Here is an 11,871-nt window from a genome sequence, read left to right on the forward strand (position 1 = left end):
ACTTGCTTTTATCATCTTAAAAAATTGTTGGTGATGGGGGAGTGGGGGAGGGGGGGGGAGGAGGGGGCTGACTTTCCATCTTTTTGTATCTTTTGTATCTTTCTCTATATCTTTTTATATCATTATCTTTCTCTATCTTTTTATTCTTGGCATCTTTCTGTATCTTTGTATCTTTTCATCTTTTGTATCTCTTTGTATCTTTATCTGTATTATCTCTCTGTATCTTTCTCTGTATCTTTATTCTTTCTTATGCAATTCTTATCTCTGTCTCTCACTTCTTTTCTCTTTCTTTCTCTCTTCCTCCACTTCTTCATCTCTCTCTCCTTCTCCTCCTTCTCCTCCTCCTCCTTATATATAGAGATCTCTTTCTCTCACTCCCTCACTCCCTCCCTCCCTCACTCCCCCATGTTGGCTATGTGCTTTCTCCCTCACTCCTTCACTCCTTCCTTTCTTCACTCCTTCGCTCTCTCCCTCTTCCTTCACTCCTTCTCCCTCTTCCTTCCCTCTCTCTCCCTCTCCTTCCTTCCCTCTCTCTCCCTCGCCTTCTTTTCTCCCCTTCTCCTTCACTCTCTCTCGCCTTCACTTTTCTCCCTCGCACTCTCCTTCACTCTCTCCTTCAGTCCATCTCACTCCCTCCTTCACTCCGCTTTTCTCACTCTTCCTTCACTCCCCTCTCCTCCTCCTCCTTCCTTCCCTCATTCCTTCACTCCCCTCTCCTCCTCCTTCCTTCCTTCCCTCCTTCCTTCACTCCCCTTTTCTCACTCCTTCCTTCACTCCCCTCTCCTCCTTCCTTCCCTCCTTCCTTCCTTCCTTCCTCCCTCCTTCCTTCCCTCCTTCCTTCCCTCCTCCCTTCACTCCTTCACTTCACTCCCTCCGCTTGGCGTCCATGGATGGTATGTAGTCGCGTGCCATGAGGCATGCGAACACCGTCATGACCATCTTGGGCTTGACTTGGGCGATGTCCTCCGGCAGGGCGTAGATTCGGGCGCCGATCTTCCGCGACATCGAGATGGCGTACTTGGCGTTGGCGAGGTTGTTCTGGAAGGAGGGAGGTAAGTAAGTAGGTGTAAGCTGGTTTAAGGTGTAAGTAGGTGTAAGTAGGTGTTGGTCTGTTGGGTAAGTAGGTGTAAGTGGGTGTAGGTTGGTCCGGAAGGAGGTTTAAGGTGTAAGTAGGTGTAAGTAGATAAGTAAGTAGGTGTAAGTAGGTGTAGGTTGGTCTGGAAGGAGGTTTAAGGTGTAAGTAGGTGTAAGTAGATAAGTAAGTAGGTGTAAGTAGGTGTAGGTTGGTCTGGAAGGAGGTTTAAGGTGTAAGTAGGTGTAAGTAGATTGGTCTGTTGGGTGTACGTGGGTGTAGGTTGTTCTGGAAGGAGGTAGGTAAGTAAGTAGGTGTAAGTAGGTAAGTAAGTAGGTGTAAGTAGGTGTAAGTAGGTGTAAGTAAGTAGGTTGGTCTGTTGGGTGTAAGTAGGTGTAGGTTGGTCCGGAAGGAGGTTTAAGGTGTAAGTAGGTGTAAGTAGATTGGTCTGTTGGGTGTAAGTAGGTGTAAGTGGGTGTAGGTTGTTCTGGAAGGAGGTAGGTAAGTAAGTAGGTAAGTAAGTAGGTGTAAGTAGGTAGGTAAGTAAGTAGGTGTTGGTCTGTTGGGTGTAAGTAGGTGTAAGTGGGTGTAGGTTGGTCCGGAAGGAGGTTTAAGGTGTAAGTGGGTGTAGGTTGGTCTGTAAGTAGGTTTAAGGTGTAAGTGGGTGTAGGTTGGTCTGAAAGGAGGTTTAAGATGTGAGTAGGTTGGTCTGTAAGTAGGTTTAAGGTGTAAGTAGGTTGGTCTGTTGGGTGTAAGTAGGTTGATTATGATAGGTAAGTAGGTTGGTCTGTAAGCAGTATTACGATTATGATAAGTAGGTTGGTCTGTAAGTAGGTAAGTAGGTGTAAGTAGGTTGGCCTGTTGGGTGTGAGTAGGCGTGAGTAGGTGTAAAGTAGGTGTAAAGTAGGTGTAAGTAGGTGTAAGTAGGTTTGTCTGTAAGGAGTATTATTATCATAAGTAAGTAGGTGTAAGTAGAGGTGGAAGTAGATAAGTGTAGATGAATGTAGATGAAACGTAAGTATAAATAGGTGTAAGTACACAAGTAAATAAGTGGAAGGAAAAATAAATGTAAGTACAAATAAATGTGAGTTTAAATGTAGGTAAATCTGAATTTTTTTTTTCTCTTTCTTTCTTTCGTTCTCTCTTTCTTTCTCTTTTTCTTTCTCTCTCTCTCTATCTCTTTCTCTATCTCTCTTTCTTTCTCTTTTTCTTTCTCTCTCTCTATCTCTCTTCCCCTTTCTCTCTTTCTCTTTCTTTCTCTCTCTCTCTTTCTCTTTCTTTCTCTCTCTATATTTTTCTTTCTCTCTCTCTATCTCTCTTCCCCTTTCTCTCTGTCTCTTTCTCTCCCTCTCTATCTCTTTCTCCTCACGCTCTCCCTCCCCTAACGACCCGCCTTCTTCTATCTCTTTCTCTATCTCTCTTCCCTGTGACGCTGGGGGGGTGAGGGGAGGGGGGTGGGGTGGTTTTTTTTATTTTACTCTCTTTCTCTTTCTTTCTCTCTCTCTCTCTATCTCTTTCTCTATCTCCCTCTATCTCTCTTCCCCTTTCTCTCTTTCTCTTTCTTTCTCTCTCTATATTTTTCTTTCTTTCTCTCTCTATCTCTCTTCCCCTTTCTCTCTTTCTCTTTCTTTCTCTCTCTTTCTTTTTCTTTCTCTCTCTCTCTCTCTATCTCTTTCTCTATCTCTCTTTATCTCTCTTCCCCTTTACTCTCTTTCTCTTTCTTTCTCTCTCTCTATCTCTTATCCCCTTTCTCTCTCTCTTTCTCTTTCTCTTTCTCTATATTTTTCTTTCTCTTTCTCTCCCTCTATCTCTCTCTCTCTCTTCCCCTTTCTCTCTTTCATTTTCTTTCTCTCTCTATATTTTTCTTTCTCTCCCTCTCTATCTCTTTCTCTATCTCTCTTCCCCTTACTCTCTTTCTCTTTCTTTCTCTCTCTCTATCTCTTTTCCCCTTTCTCTCTTTCTCTTTCTTTCTCTCTCTCTCTATCTCTTTCTCTATCTCTCTTTATCTCTCTTCCCCTTTCTCTCTTTCTCTTTCTTTCTCTCTCTCTATCTCTTTTCCCTTTCTCTCTTTCTCTTTCTTTCTCTCTCTATATTTTTCTTTCTCTTTCTCTCCCTCTATCTCTCTCTCTCTCTTCCCCTTTCTCTCTTTCATTTTCTTTCTCTCTCTATATTTTTCTTTCTCTCTCTCTCTATCTCTTTTCCCCTTTCTCTCTCTCTATCTCTTTCTCTATCTCTCTTCCCCTTACTCTCTTTCTCTTTCTTTCTCTCTCTCTCTCTCTATCTCTTTCTCTATCTCTCTCTATCTCTCTTCCCCTTTCTCTCTTTCTCTTTCCTTCTCTCTCTCTCTTTCTCTTTCTTTCTCTCTCTATATTTTTCTTTCTCTCTCTCTCTATCTCTTTTCCCCTTTCTCTCTCTCTATCTCTTTCTCGATCTCTCTTCCCCTTACTCTCTTTCTCTTTCTTTCTCTCTCTCTATCTATTATTCCTCCCCTTTCTCGTCATTTCTCGTTCCTTTCTCGCGCCTCTATCTCTATATCCCATTTCTTCTCTTTACTCTTTCTCTTTCTCTTTCTCTTTCTCTCCCACTCACCTCTTCCGCCCTATCACTTCTGACGACACTGTAGACTCTCCTCTCTCTCTTTATCTCTCTTTCTCTCACTTTCTCTTTCTTTTTCTTTCTCTCCCTCCCCCTCTTTCTCTTTTTCTCTCACTCTCTTCTCTCCTTCTCTCTTCTCTCTTTCTTTCTCTTTCTCACTTTCTCTCTTTCTATCGCTCTCTTCTCTCTCTTCTCTCTTTCTCTCCTTCCCTCCCTCCCTCCCTCTCCCTCTTTCTCTCTCTCTCGCTCTCTTTCTCTCGCTCTCGCTCTCTCTCTTTCTGGCTCTCATTCTCTTTTTCTCACTTTCTGTCTCTTTCTCTTGCTCTTGCTCTTTCTCCCTCTCCCGCTCTCGTTCTCTATCGCTCTTTTTCTTTCTCTTTTTCTCTTTCTCTCTCTTTCTCCCTCTTACCTCCTCCCCTCCCCCACTCTTGAGAATGCTGTAATCAATCGTCTTTCTCTCTCTTTCTCTCTTTCTCTCTCTCTCTCTCTCTCTCTCTCTCTCTCTCTCTCTCTCTCTCTCTCTCTCTCTCTCACTCTCACTCCCTCTCTCCCTCTCCCTCACTCTCTCTCTCTCTCTCTCTCTCTCTTCTCGCTCTCTCTCCCTCATCTCTCTCTCTCCTCTCTCTCTCTCTCTCTCTCTCTCTCTCTCTCCCTCTCCCTCTCCCTCTCCTCCCTCTCCCTCCTCCTCTCTCTTTCTCTCTCTCTCTCCTCCCTCTCCCTCACTCCCCCCCTCTCTCTCTCTCTCCTCTCACTCTCACTCTCTCTCTCTCTCACTCTCTCCCACTCTCCCTCTCCCACTCCTCGTCCCCCTCTCCCTCTCTCTCTCTCTCTCTCTCTCTCTATCCCCACTCTCTCTATCTCTCTCTCTCTCACTCTATCTCTCTCTCCTCCCTCTCCTCATCTACACTCCTCTCTCTCTCTCTCTCCACTCCATCCTCTCCTCTCGACCTCATTCTCTCTCTCTCTCTCCTCTCATCAATCCTCTCTCTCCTCTCTCCCTCTCCCTCTCCCTCTCCCTCAACCCCCCTCCCCTCTCTCCTCGCTAACTCTCTCTCTCTCTCTCTCGCTCGCCTCTCACCTCTCGTCTCTCTTCCTCTCTCTCTCTCTCATCTCTCTCCTCTCTCTCTCGCTCTTCACCCCTCACTCTCTCCGCTCTCTCTCTTACCTCTCCCACCCCCACTCTTGTAAACGCTGTAATCAGTCGTCTTTCTCTCTCCGCTCTCTCACCTCTCTTCTCTCACTCTCCTCTCACTTCTCCAATCTCCTCTCTCCTCTCTCTCACCTCTATCTCTCTCCCTCTCTCTCTCGCTCTCCAACTCACTCCTCTCTCTCATCCTCCTCTACTCTCCTCTCTCTCTCTCTCTCGTTCTCTCTCTATCCTCTCTCCTTCTCTCTCCTCTCTCTCTCTCTCCTCCCTCACTCCCGCCTCCTCTCCCTCTCCCTCTCCCCGCTCCCCTCTCTCCTCTCTCCCACGCTCTCTCTCTACTCCCTCCCTCTCCACTCTTACCTCCCCCCTCCTCCCCCATCTCTTCTCTCTCCCTCTCCCTCTTCCCTCTCCCTCTCCCTCTCCCTCTCTCACTCTCTCTCTTAACTCATCTCTCTCTCTCTCCCTCTCTCTCTCTCCCTCTCCTCTCCCACTCACCCTCTCCCCTCTCCTCTCCCTCTTACCTCCTCCCCACCCCCAATCTTGAGAACCGGTAATCAATCACGTCTTTTTCTCCTCTCCCTCTCTCTCTCTCTCTCGCTCTCTATCCCTCTCTCTCTCCTTCTCTCCCTCTCCCTCTCTCTCGTCCCTCTCCCCCCCTCTCCCTCTCCCTCTCCTCCCCTCTTCTCTCTTTTCTCCTCTCTCTCCACTCATCTCTCCCTCTTCCCTCTCCCATCCTCCCTCTCCATCTCTCTTCTCTTTGACCTCCTCCCCACCCCCACTCTTGAGAACGCTGTAATCAATCGTCCCAGGCTGAATCGCATCCACCAGAATCGATGACCGCCATGCGTCCCAAGACTCGAGTCATGAAACTCCTGACGGAAGAGCTCTTCCGCCTTCTGCAGCTTGGAATTGACGGAGGTATGACTCTCGCCTCCAGGGGGGGCGATGGGCGAGCCCGGAGTCAGCGAGCTGCCGTCAGATGGAGAGGTGTAGGCGCGCATGAGCTCCAGATCAGAGCTGCAATATGGGGTGGGGTGAGTGAGTGGCAATGTGTCATTATCATCATACAGTATAAAGACAATCGTTATAAATATTCTATTACTATATTATTATTATTAACTATTATTATTATATTATAATTACTATTTATAATTATTGTTATTATTATAAGAATTATCATCATCCAAGTTAGGTTATTATCTAGTATTATTATTAATACTTATCATTATAATTATCATTATAAGTATTATAACTCTGCTGATGTATTATTATTTTAATTATTATTATTATTATTATTATTATAAGTATTATTAATCAGGTATATTATATATTATCATTATCATCATTATAAAAATTGATTACTATCTTATTATTATTATTATTATTATTATAATAAGTATTATTCTCATCATTATTATCAAGAGGGGAGGAAAGAAGAGAGAAGAGGGAAGGGAGGGGGAGACCAGAGAGAAAAGGAGAGGGATAGGAGATGAAGAAGAGAGAGAGAGAGAGAGACGAGAGAGAGAGAGAGAGTGAGACTGATAGAGTTCGTGCGATCAGAGAGAGACTATGAGGGGTGGAGAGAGAGAGAGAAGTCTGAGGTGAGAAAGGGAGGGAGGGGGAGGAGAGGGACCAAGAGAGAGAGAGAGAGAGAGAGAGAGAGAGAGAGAGAAGAAGGGAGAGAGAGAAAAAAAAATCAAAGTAATAACAGTACTAATAATAATTTATTATTATTCGTGTCTCATTAATAAATAAAATAAAATACACTAAATAAATAAATAAAATAAATCCCATTTCTATTCTACATCAAAAAAGAAATTCCAATTAAATCTTTTTTTTTTTTAATAAACTCACCTTATTTAGTGATAATTTCCTCCAAACATCATATATATATATATAAAAATGAAACAAATAATAATAATAACAATAATAATAATGAAACAATCAAATCATTAAATAGAGAATAAAAAAAATAAAAAAAATAATAATTCCAACGTAATTTTTTTTCTTTACTTCCCAAATAATTTTTCTTAATTAAATCATTAATCTATTAATCAATATTCCTTATAGAAAATATGCATTAATTTTTACTACACACCTAACTGCTGTATAAAAAGAGTTGGGCCTTAGATTTTATACTTTAATTTAAACGTTCGTGTACGCACGTGTGTGTGTGTACTCTGTGTGTGTGTGTGTGTGTGTGTGTGTGTGTGTGTGGTGTGTTGTGTGTGTGTGTGTGTTGTGTGTGTGTGTGTTACATTTTGTGTCTACAACGCTCGCTTACACACTCAGACACATGGATAAGGCGTGTGACATGTGCCCTACATGCAATAATACACACACACATGGATAATGCATGTTATAAAAAACATGTTCTACATACGTTCACACACACACACATGATAAGTGCGCGTACATGTACTACACGCGCGCTACAAAGACTTACATGGATAATACGCAACACACACGACACGCTGTACTTAAAACTTGCTTTTATCATCTTTAAAAAAAGTGTTGTGATGGGGATTGGGGGGAGGGAGGGGAGGAGGGGGCTGACTTTTCATCTTTTTGTATCTTTTGACTTTCTCTATATCTTTTTAATATCAGTATCTTTCTCTATCGTTATTCCTTGGCATCTTTCTGTATCGTTGTATCTTTTCATCTTTGTATCTTTTTGTATCTTTACTGTATTTCTCTCTTATCTTTTCCTCTGTATCTTTATTCTTTCTTATGCAATTCTTATCTCGGTCTCTCACTTCTGGTCCCTCTTTCTTTCCTCTCTTCCTCCACTTCGTCATCTCTCTCTCCCTCCTCCTCCTCCGCCTCCTCCTCCGGATAGATTGAGATCTCTTTCTCTCACTCCCTCTCTCCCTCCCGCCCACTCCGCCCCATTTGGCTATGTGCTTTCCTCCCTCACTTCCTTCACGTTCCTCCTTTCTTCACTCCTTCCTCTCTCCTCGTCGCACTCCTTCTCCCTCTTCCTTCCCTCTCTCTCCCTCTCCTTCCTTCCCTCTCTCTCCCTCGCCTTCTTTTCTCCCCTTCTCCTTCACTCTCTCCTTCAGTCCATCTCACTCCCTCCTTCACTCCGCTTTTCTCACTCTTCCTTCACTCCCCTCTCCTCCTACTCCTCCTCCTCCTCCTTCACTCCCCTCTCCTCCTCCTTCCTTCCTTCCCTCCTTCCTTCACTCCCCTTTTCTCACTCCTTCCTTCACTCCCCTCTCCTCCTCCTCATTCCTTCACTCCCCTCTCCTCCTACTCCTCCTCCTCCTCCTTCACTCCCCTCTCCTCCTCCTCCTCCTCCTCCTCATTCCTTCCCTCCTTCCTTCCTTCCTTCCTCCCTCCTTCCTTCACTCCCTCCTTCCCTCTTTCCTTCACTCCTTCACTTCACTCCCTCCGCTTGGCGTCCATGGATGGTATGTAGTCGCGTGCCATGAGGCATGCGAACACCGTCATGACCATCTTCGGCTTGACTTGGGCGATGTCCTCCGGCAGGCGTCCGACAGATTTCGGAGCGACCGATCTTCGCGACATCGAGAGGCTAGCATTGGCGTATGGTCGACAGTTTTTCTGTAAGTAGGAGGTAGGTAAAGTAAGTCAAGGCCGAAATAAGCTTGGTTTAGGTGTGTAAACGTCAGGTGTAATAGGTGTTAGGTCTGTTGTGTAAGTAGGTGTAAGTGGATGTGTAAGGTTGGTCCTGAGCGAAGGAGGTGTAAGGTGTAAGTAGGTGTAAGTACATAAGTAAGAGTAGTGTTTGTAGGTGTAGGTTTGGTCTGGGCGAGCGGAGGTTATAAAGCGTGTAAGGTAGGCAGGAAGTAGATAAGTAAGTACGGTGTATGTAGGGTGTAAGGTTGGTCTGGAAGGAGGGTTTAAGGTGAAACAAGGTGTAAGTTAATTGGTCGGTGGGTAGTAACGATGGGTGTAGGTTGTTCTGCTGAAAGGGAGGTAGGTAAAGTAAGTAGGTGTTAAGGAGGTAAGTAAGTAGGTGTAAGATAAGGTTAAGTATGTCAGTAAGTAAGTAGGATTGGTCTGTTGGGTGTAAGTAGGTGTAGGATTGGTCCGGAAGGAGGTTATTAGGTGTAAAGTAGGTGTAATAATAGGTTTTGTCTTTTTGGGTGTAAGTAAGGTGTAGTGTCCGAAGGAGGTTTTAAGTTTAATAGGTGTAAGTCAGATTGGCTCCTGTTTGGTGTAGGTAGTAGGTGTTAAGTGGTGTTGGTAGGTTGTTTCGAAGGAGGTAGGTAAGTCAATGTAGGTAAGTAAATAGGTGTATAGATAGGTGAGGTAATTAAGGTTAGGTGTGTCTGTTTGGGTGTAAGTAGGATAATGTAAGTGGTTAGGTATGGCGTCCCCGGGAAGAGGTTTAAGGTAGAGTAGAGTGGGTGTAGGTTGGTCCTGTAAGTAGGTTTATAAGGTGTAAGTGGGCGTGTAGTTGGTGCCGGAAGGAGGTTTAAGGTGAGCGCTAAGTGTGTGTAGGGTGTCTGTAAGTAGGGTTTAAGAGATGATAAAGTAGGTTTAATGTCTGTTGGGTGTAAGTAGTTGAATTATGATAGGTAAAGTAGGTTGGTCTGTTAAGGCAGATATATACGATTATGATAAGTAGAGGTTGGATCTGTAAGTAGGTAAGTTAGGTGTAAGTAGGTTGCCTGTTGGGTGTGTAGTAGGCGTGAGTAGGTGTAAAGTAGGTGTAAAGTAGTATGTAGTAGGTTGTAAGTGAGTAAGAGTTTGTCTGTAAAGGAGATTATTTCATAATAATAAGTAGGTGTAAGTAGAGTGGAAGTAGATAAGTGTAGATGAATGTAGATGAAAAACGTAAGTATAAATAGGTGTAAGTTACACAAGTAAATATAGTGGAAGGAAAAATAAATGTAAGTACAAATAAATGTGAAGTTTTAAAATGTAAGGTAAATCTTAATTTTTTTTTTTCTCTTTCTTTCTTTTCGAGTCTCACTTTCTGCTCTCTTTTTCTTTCTCTCTTTCCTCTATATATCTTTCTCTATCTCTCTTTCTTCTCCAATCTTATTCTTTCTCTCCTCTCATCTATCTTCTCTCTCTCCGCCTTTCCTCTCGTTCTCTTTTTTCGTCACTCTCTCTCTCTCTCTTCTTTCCCTCCTCTCTTTCTCTACTCCTCTATATTCTCTTCCTCGTTCTCTCTCTATATCTCTCTTCCCCTTTCTCTCTGTCTCTTCTCTCCCTCTCCCACCACCCCACCCCCAACCCCCCCCCCCCCCCCCCTACCCCCCCCCCCCCCCCCCCCCCCCCTATCCTTCTTTCTCTATCTCTCCTCTCGCCTCTCCTCTCATTCTCTGTTCTTCTCTCTCTCTCTCTCTACTCTTTCCTATCGATCTATCTCCCTCTATCTCTCTACCCCTTTCTCTCTTTCTCTTTCTTTCTCTCTCTATATTTTTCTTTCTTTCTCTCTCTCGTCTCCTCTCTCCCCTTTCTCTCTTTCCTCTTTCTTTCTCCTTTCTTTTCTTTGTATCTTCCACCTCTCTCTCTCTCGCTCTATCTCTTCTCTATCAACTCTCTTTAATCTCTCTCCCTCTCCCCTTTACTCCATCTTTCTCTTTCTCTTCTCTCTCTCTCGATCTCTTATCCCCTTTCTCTCTCTCTTCCTTTCCTCTTTCTCTTTCTCTATAATTTTTCTTTCTCTTCTCTCACTCTATCTCTCTCTCTCTCTTCCCCATTCTCTCTTCTCTTCATTTTCTTTCTCTCTCATATATTTTTCTTTCTCTCCCTCTCCTATTCTCTACTGATCTCTATCTCTCTTCCCCTTACATCATCTTTCTCTTTCTTTCTTTCTCTCATCTCTATCCTCTCTTTTTTGTCTTCCTTTCTCTCTTTCGCCTCATCTTCTCCTTTCTCTCTCCTCTCTCTATCTCCTTTCTCTGCGTGGATCCTCTCTTATCTCTCTTCCCCTTTCGTCTCCCTTTCTCTTTCTTTCTCTCTCTCTATCTCTTTTTTCCCTTCTCTTTCTCTCTCTTTATTTATCTCTCTAATATTTTCTTTCTCTTTCTCTCTCTCTATCTCTCTCCTCCTCTCTCTTCCCCTTTACACACTCTCTATCATTTTCTTTCTCTCTCTATCCTTTTTCTTTCCTCTCTCATCTTCTATCTCTTTTCCCCTTTCTCTCTCTCTATCTCCTTTCTCTATCTCTCTTCTCCCCTTACTCTCCTTTCTCTGAGTACGTTTCTCTCCTCTCTCTCTCTATCTCTTTCTCTATCTCTCTCTATCTCTCTTCCCCTTTCTCTCTTTCTCTTTCCTTCTCTCTCTCTCTTTCTCTTTCTTTCTCTCTCTATATTTTTCTTTCTCTCTCTCTCTATCTCTTTTCCCCTTTCTCTCTCTCTATCTCTTTCTCGATCTCTCTTCCCCTTACTCTCTTTCTCTTTCTTTCTCTCTCTCTATCTCTTTTCCCCTTTCTCTCTTTCTCTTTCTTTCTCTCTCTCTATCTCTTATCCCCTTTCTCTCTTTCTCTTTCTCTTTCTCTTTCTCTCCCACTCACCTCTTCCGCCCTATCACTTCTGACGACACTGTAGACTCTCCTCTCTCTCTTTATCTCTCTTTCTCTCACTTTCTCTTTCTTTTTCTTTCTCTCCCTCCCCCTCTTTCTCTTTTTCTCTCACTCTCTTCTCTCCTTCTCTCTTCTCTCTTTCTTTCTCTTTCTCACTTTCTCTCTTTCTATCGCTCCTCTCTCTCTGCTCTTCTCCTTCTTTCTCATCTCTTCCCTTTGTTTTCCCTCTCCCTCCCTCTCACCTCTTTTCTCTCTCTCCTCGCTCTCTTCTCTCTCGCTCGTCACCTCGCTCTCGTCTTCTTTCTGGCTTTCTCATTCTCTCTTTTCTCACTTTCCCTTCTCCTGTCTCTTTTCTCTCCACTGCTCTTGCTCTCTTCTCTCCTCTCCCTGGCTCACCGCGGAGTCGTTCTCTATCGCTCTTTTCTAATTCTCTATCCCTCTCTTTTTACTCCTCCTTCCTCTTCTCCCCTCTTACCGATATCCTCCCCTCCCCACTCCTTGAGAATCTGTAATCATTCGCTCTTTCTCTCTCTTTCTCTCTTTCTCTTCACT

The 11,871-nt window shown here is 43.8% G+C and overlaps 1 protein-coding gene across 1 annotated transcript in view; it reads right to left on the reverse strand.

Moving 5' to 3' along the window:
• Positions 1-591: 591 nt before the first annotated feature.
• Positions 592-11,871, reverse strand: part of Fim (plastin-2 fimbrin) — a gene marked incomplete at its 5' end in the record, with an annotated part of 24,701 nt that continues 13,421 nt past the window's right edge. Inside the window, 1 exon segment of the mRNA XM_086546434.1 lies at positions 592-1,038. Coding sequence (XP_086402560.1) covers positions 865-1,038 — 174 coding nt within the window.

The sequence above is a fragment of the Penaeus japonicus genome, unplaced genomic scaffold (genome assembly GCF_977035675.1).
Source record: "Penaeus japonicus unplaced genomic scaffold, GWHDUDI00000001_assembly GWHDUDI00000018, whole genome shotgun sequence".
Lineage (NCBI taxonomy): Eukaryota > Metazoa > Arthropoda > Malacostraca > Decapoda > Penaeidae > Penaeus > Penaeus japonicus.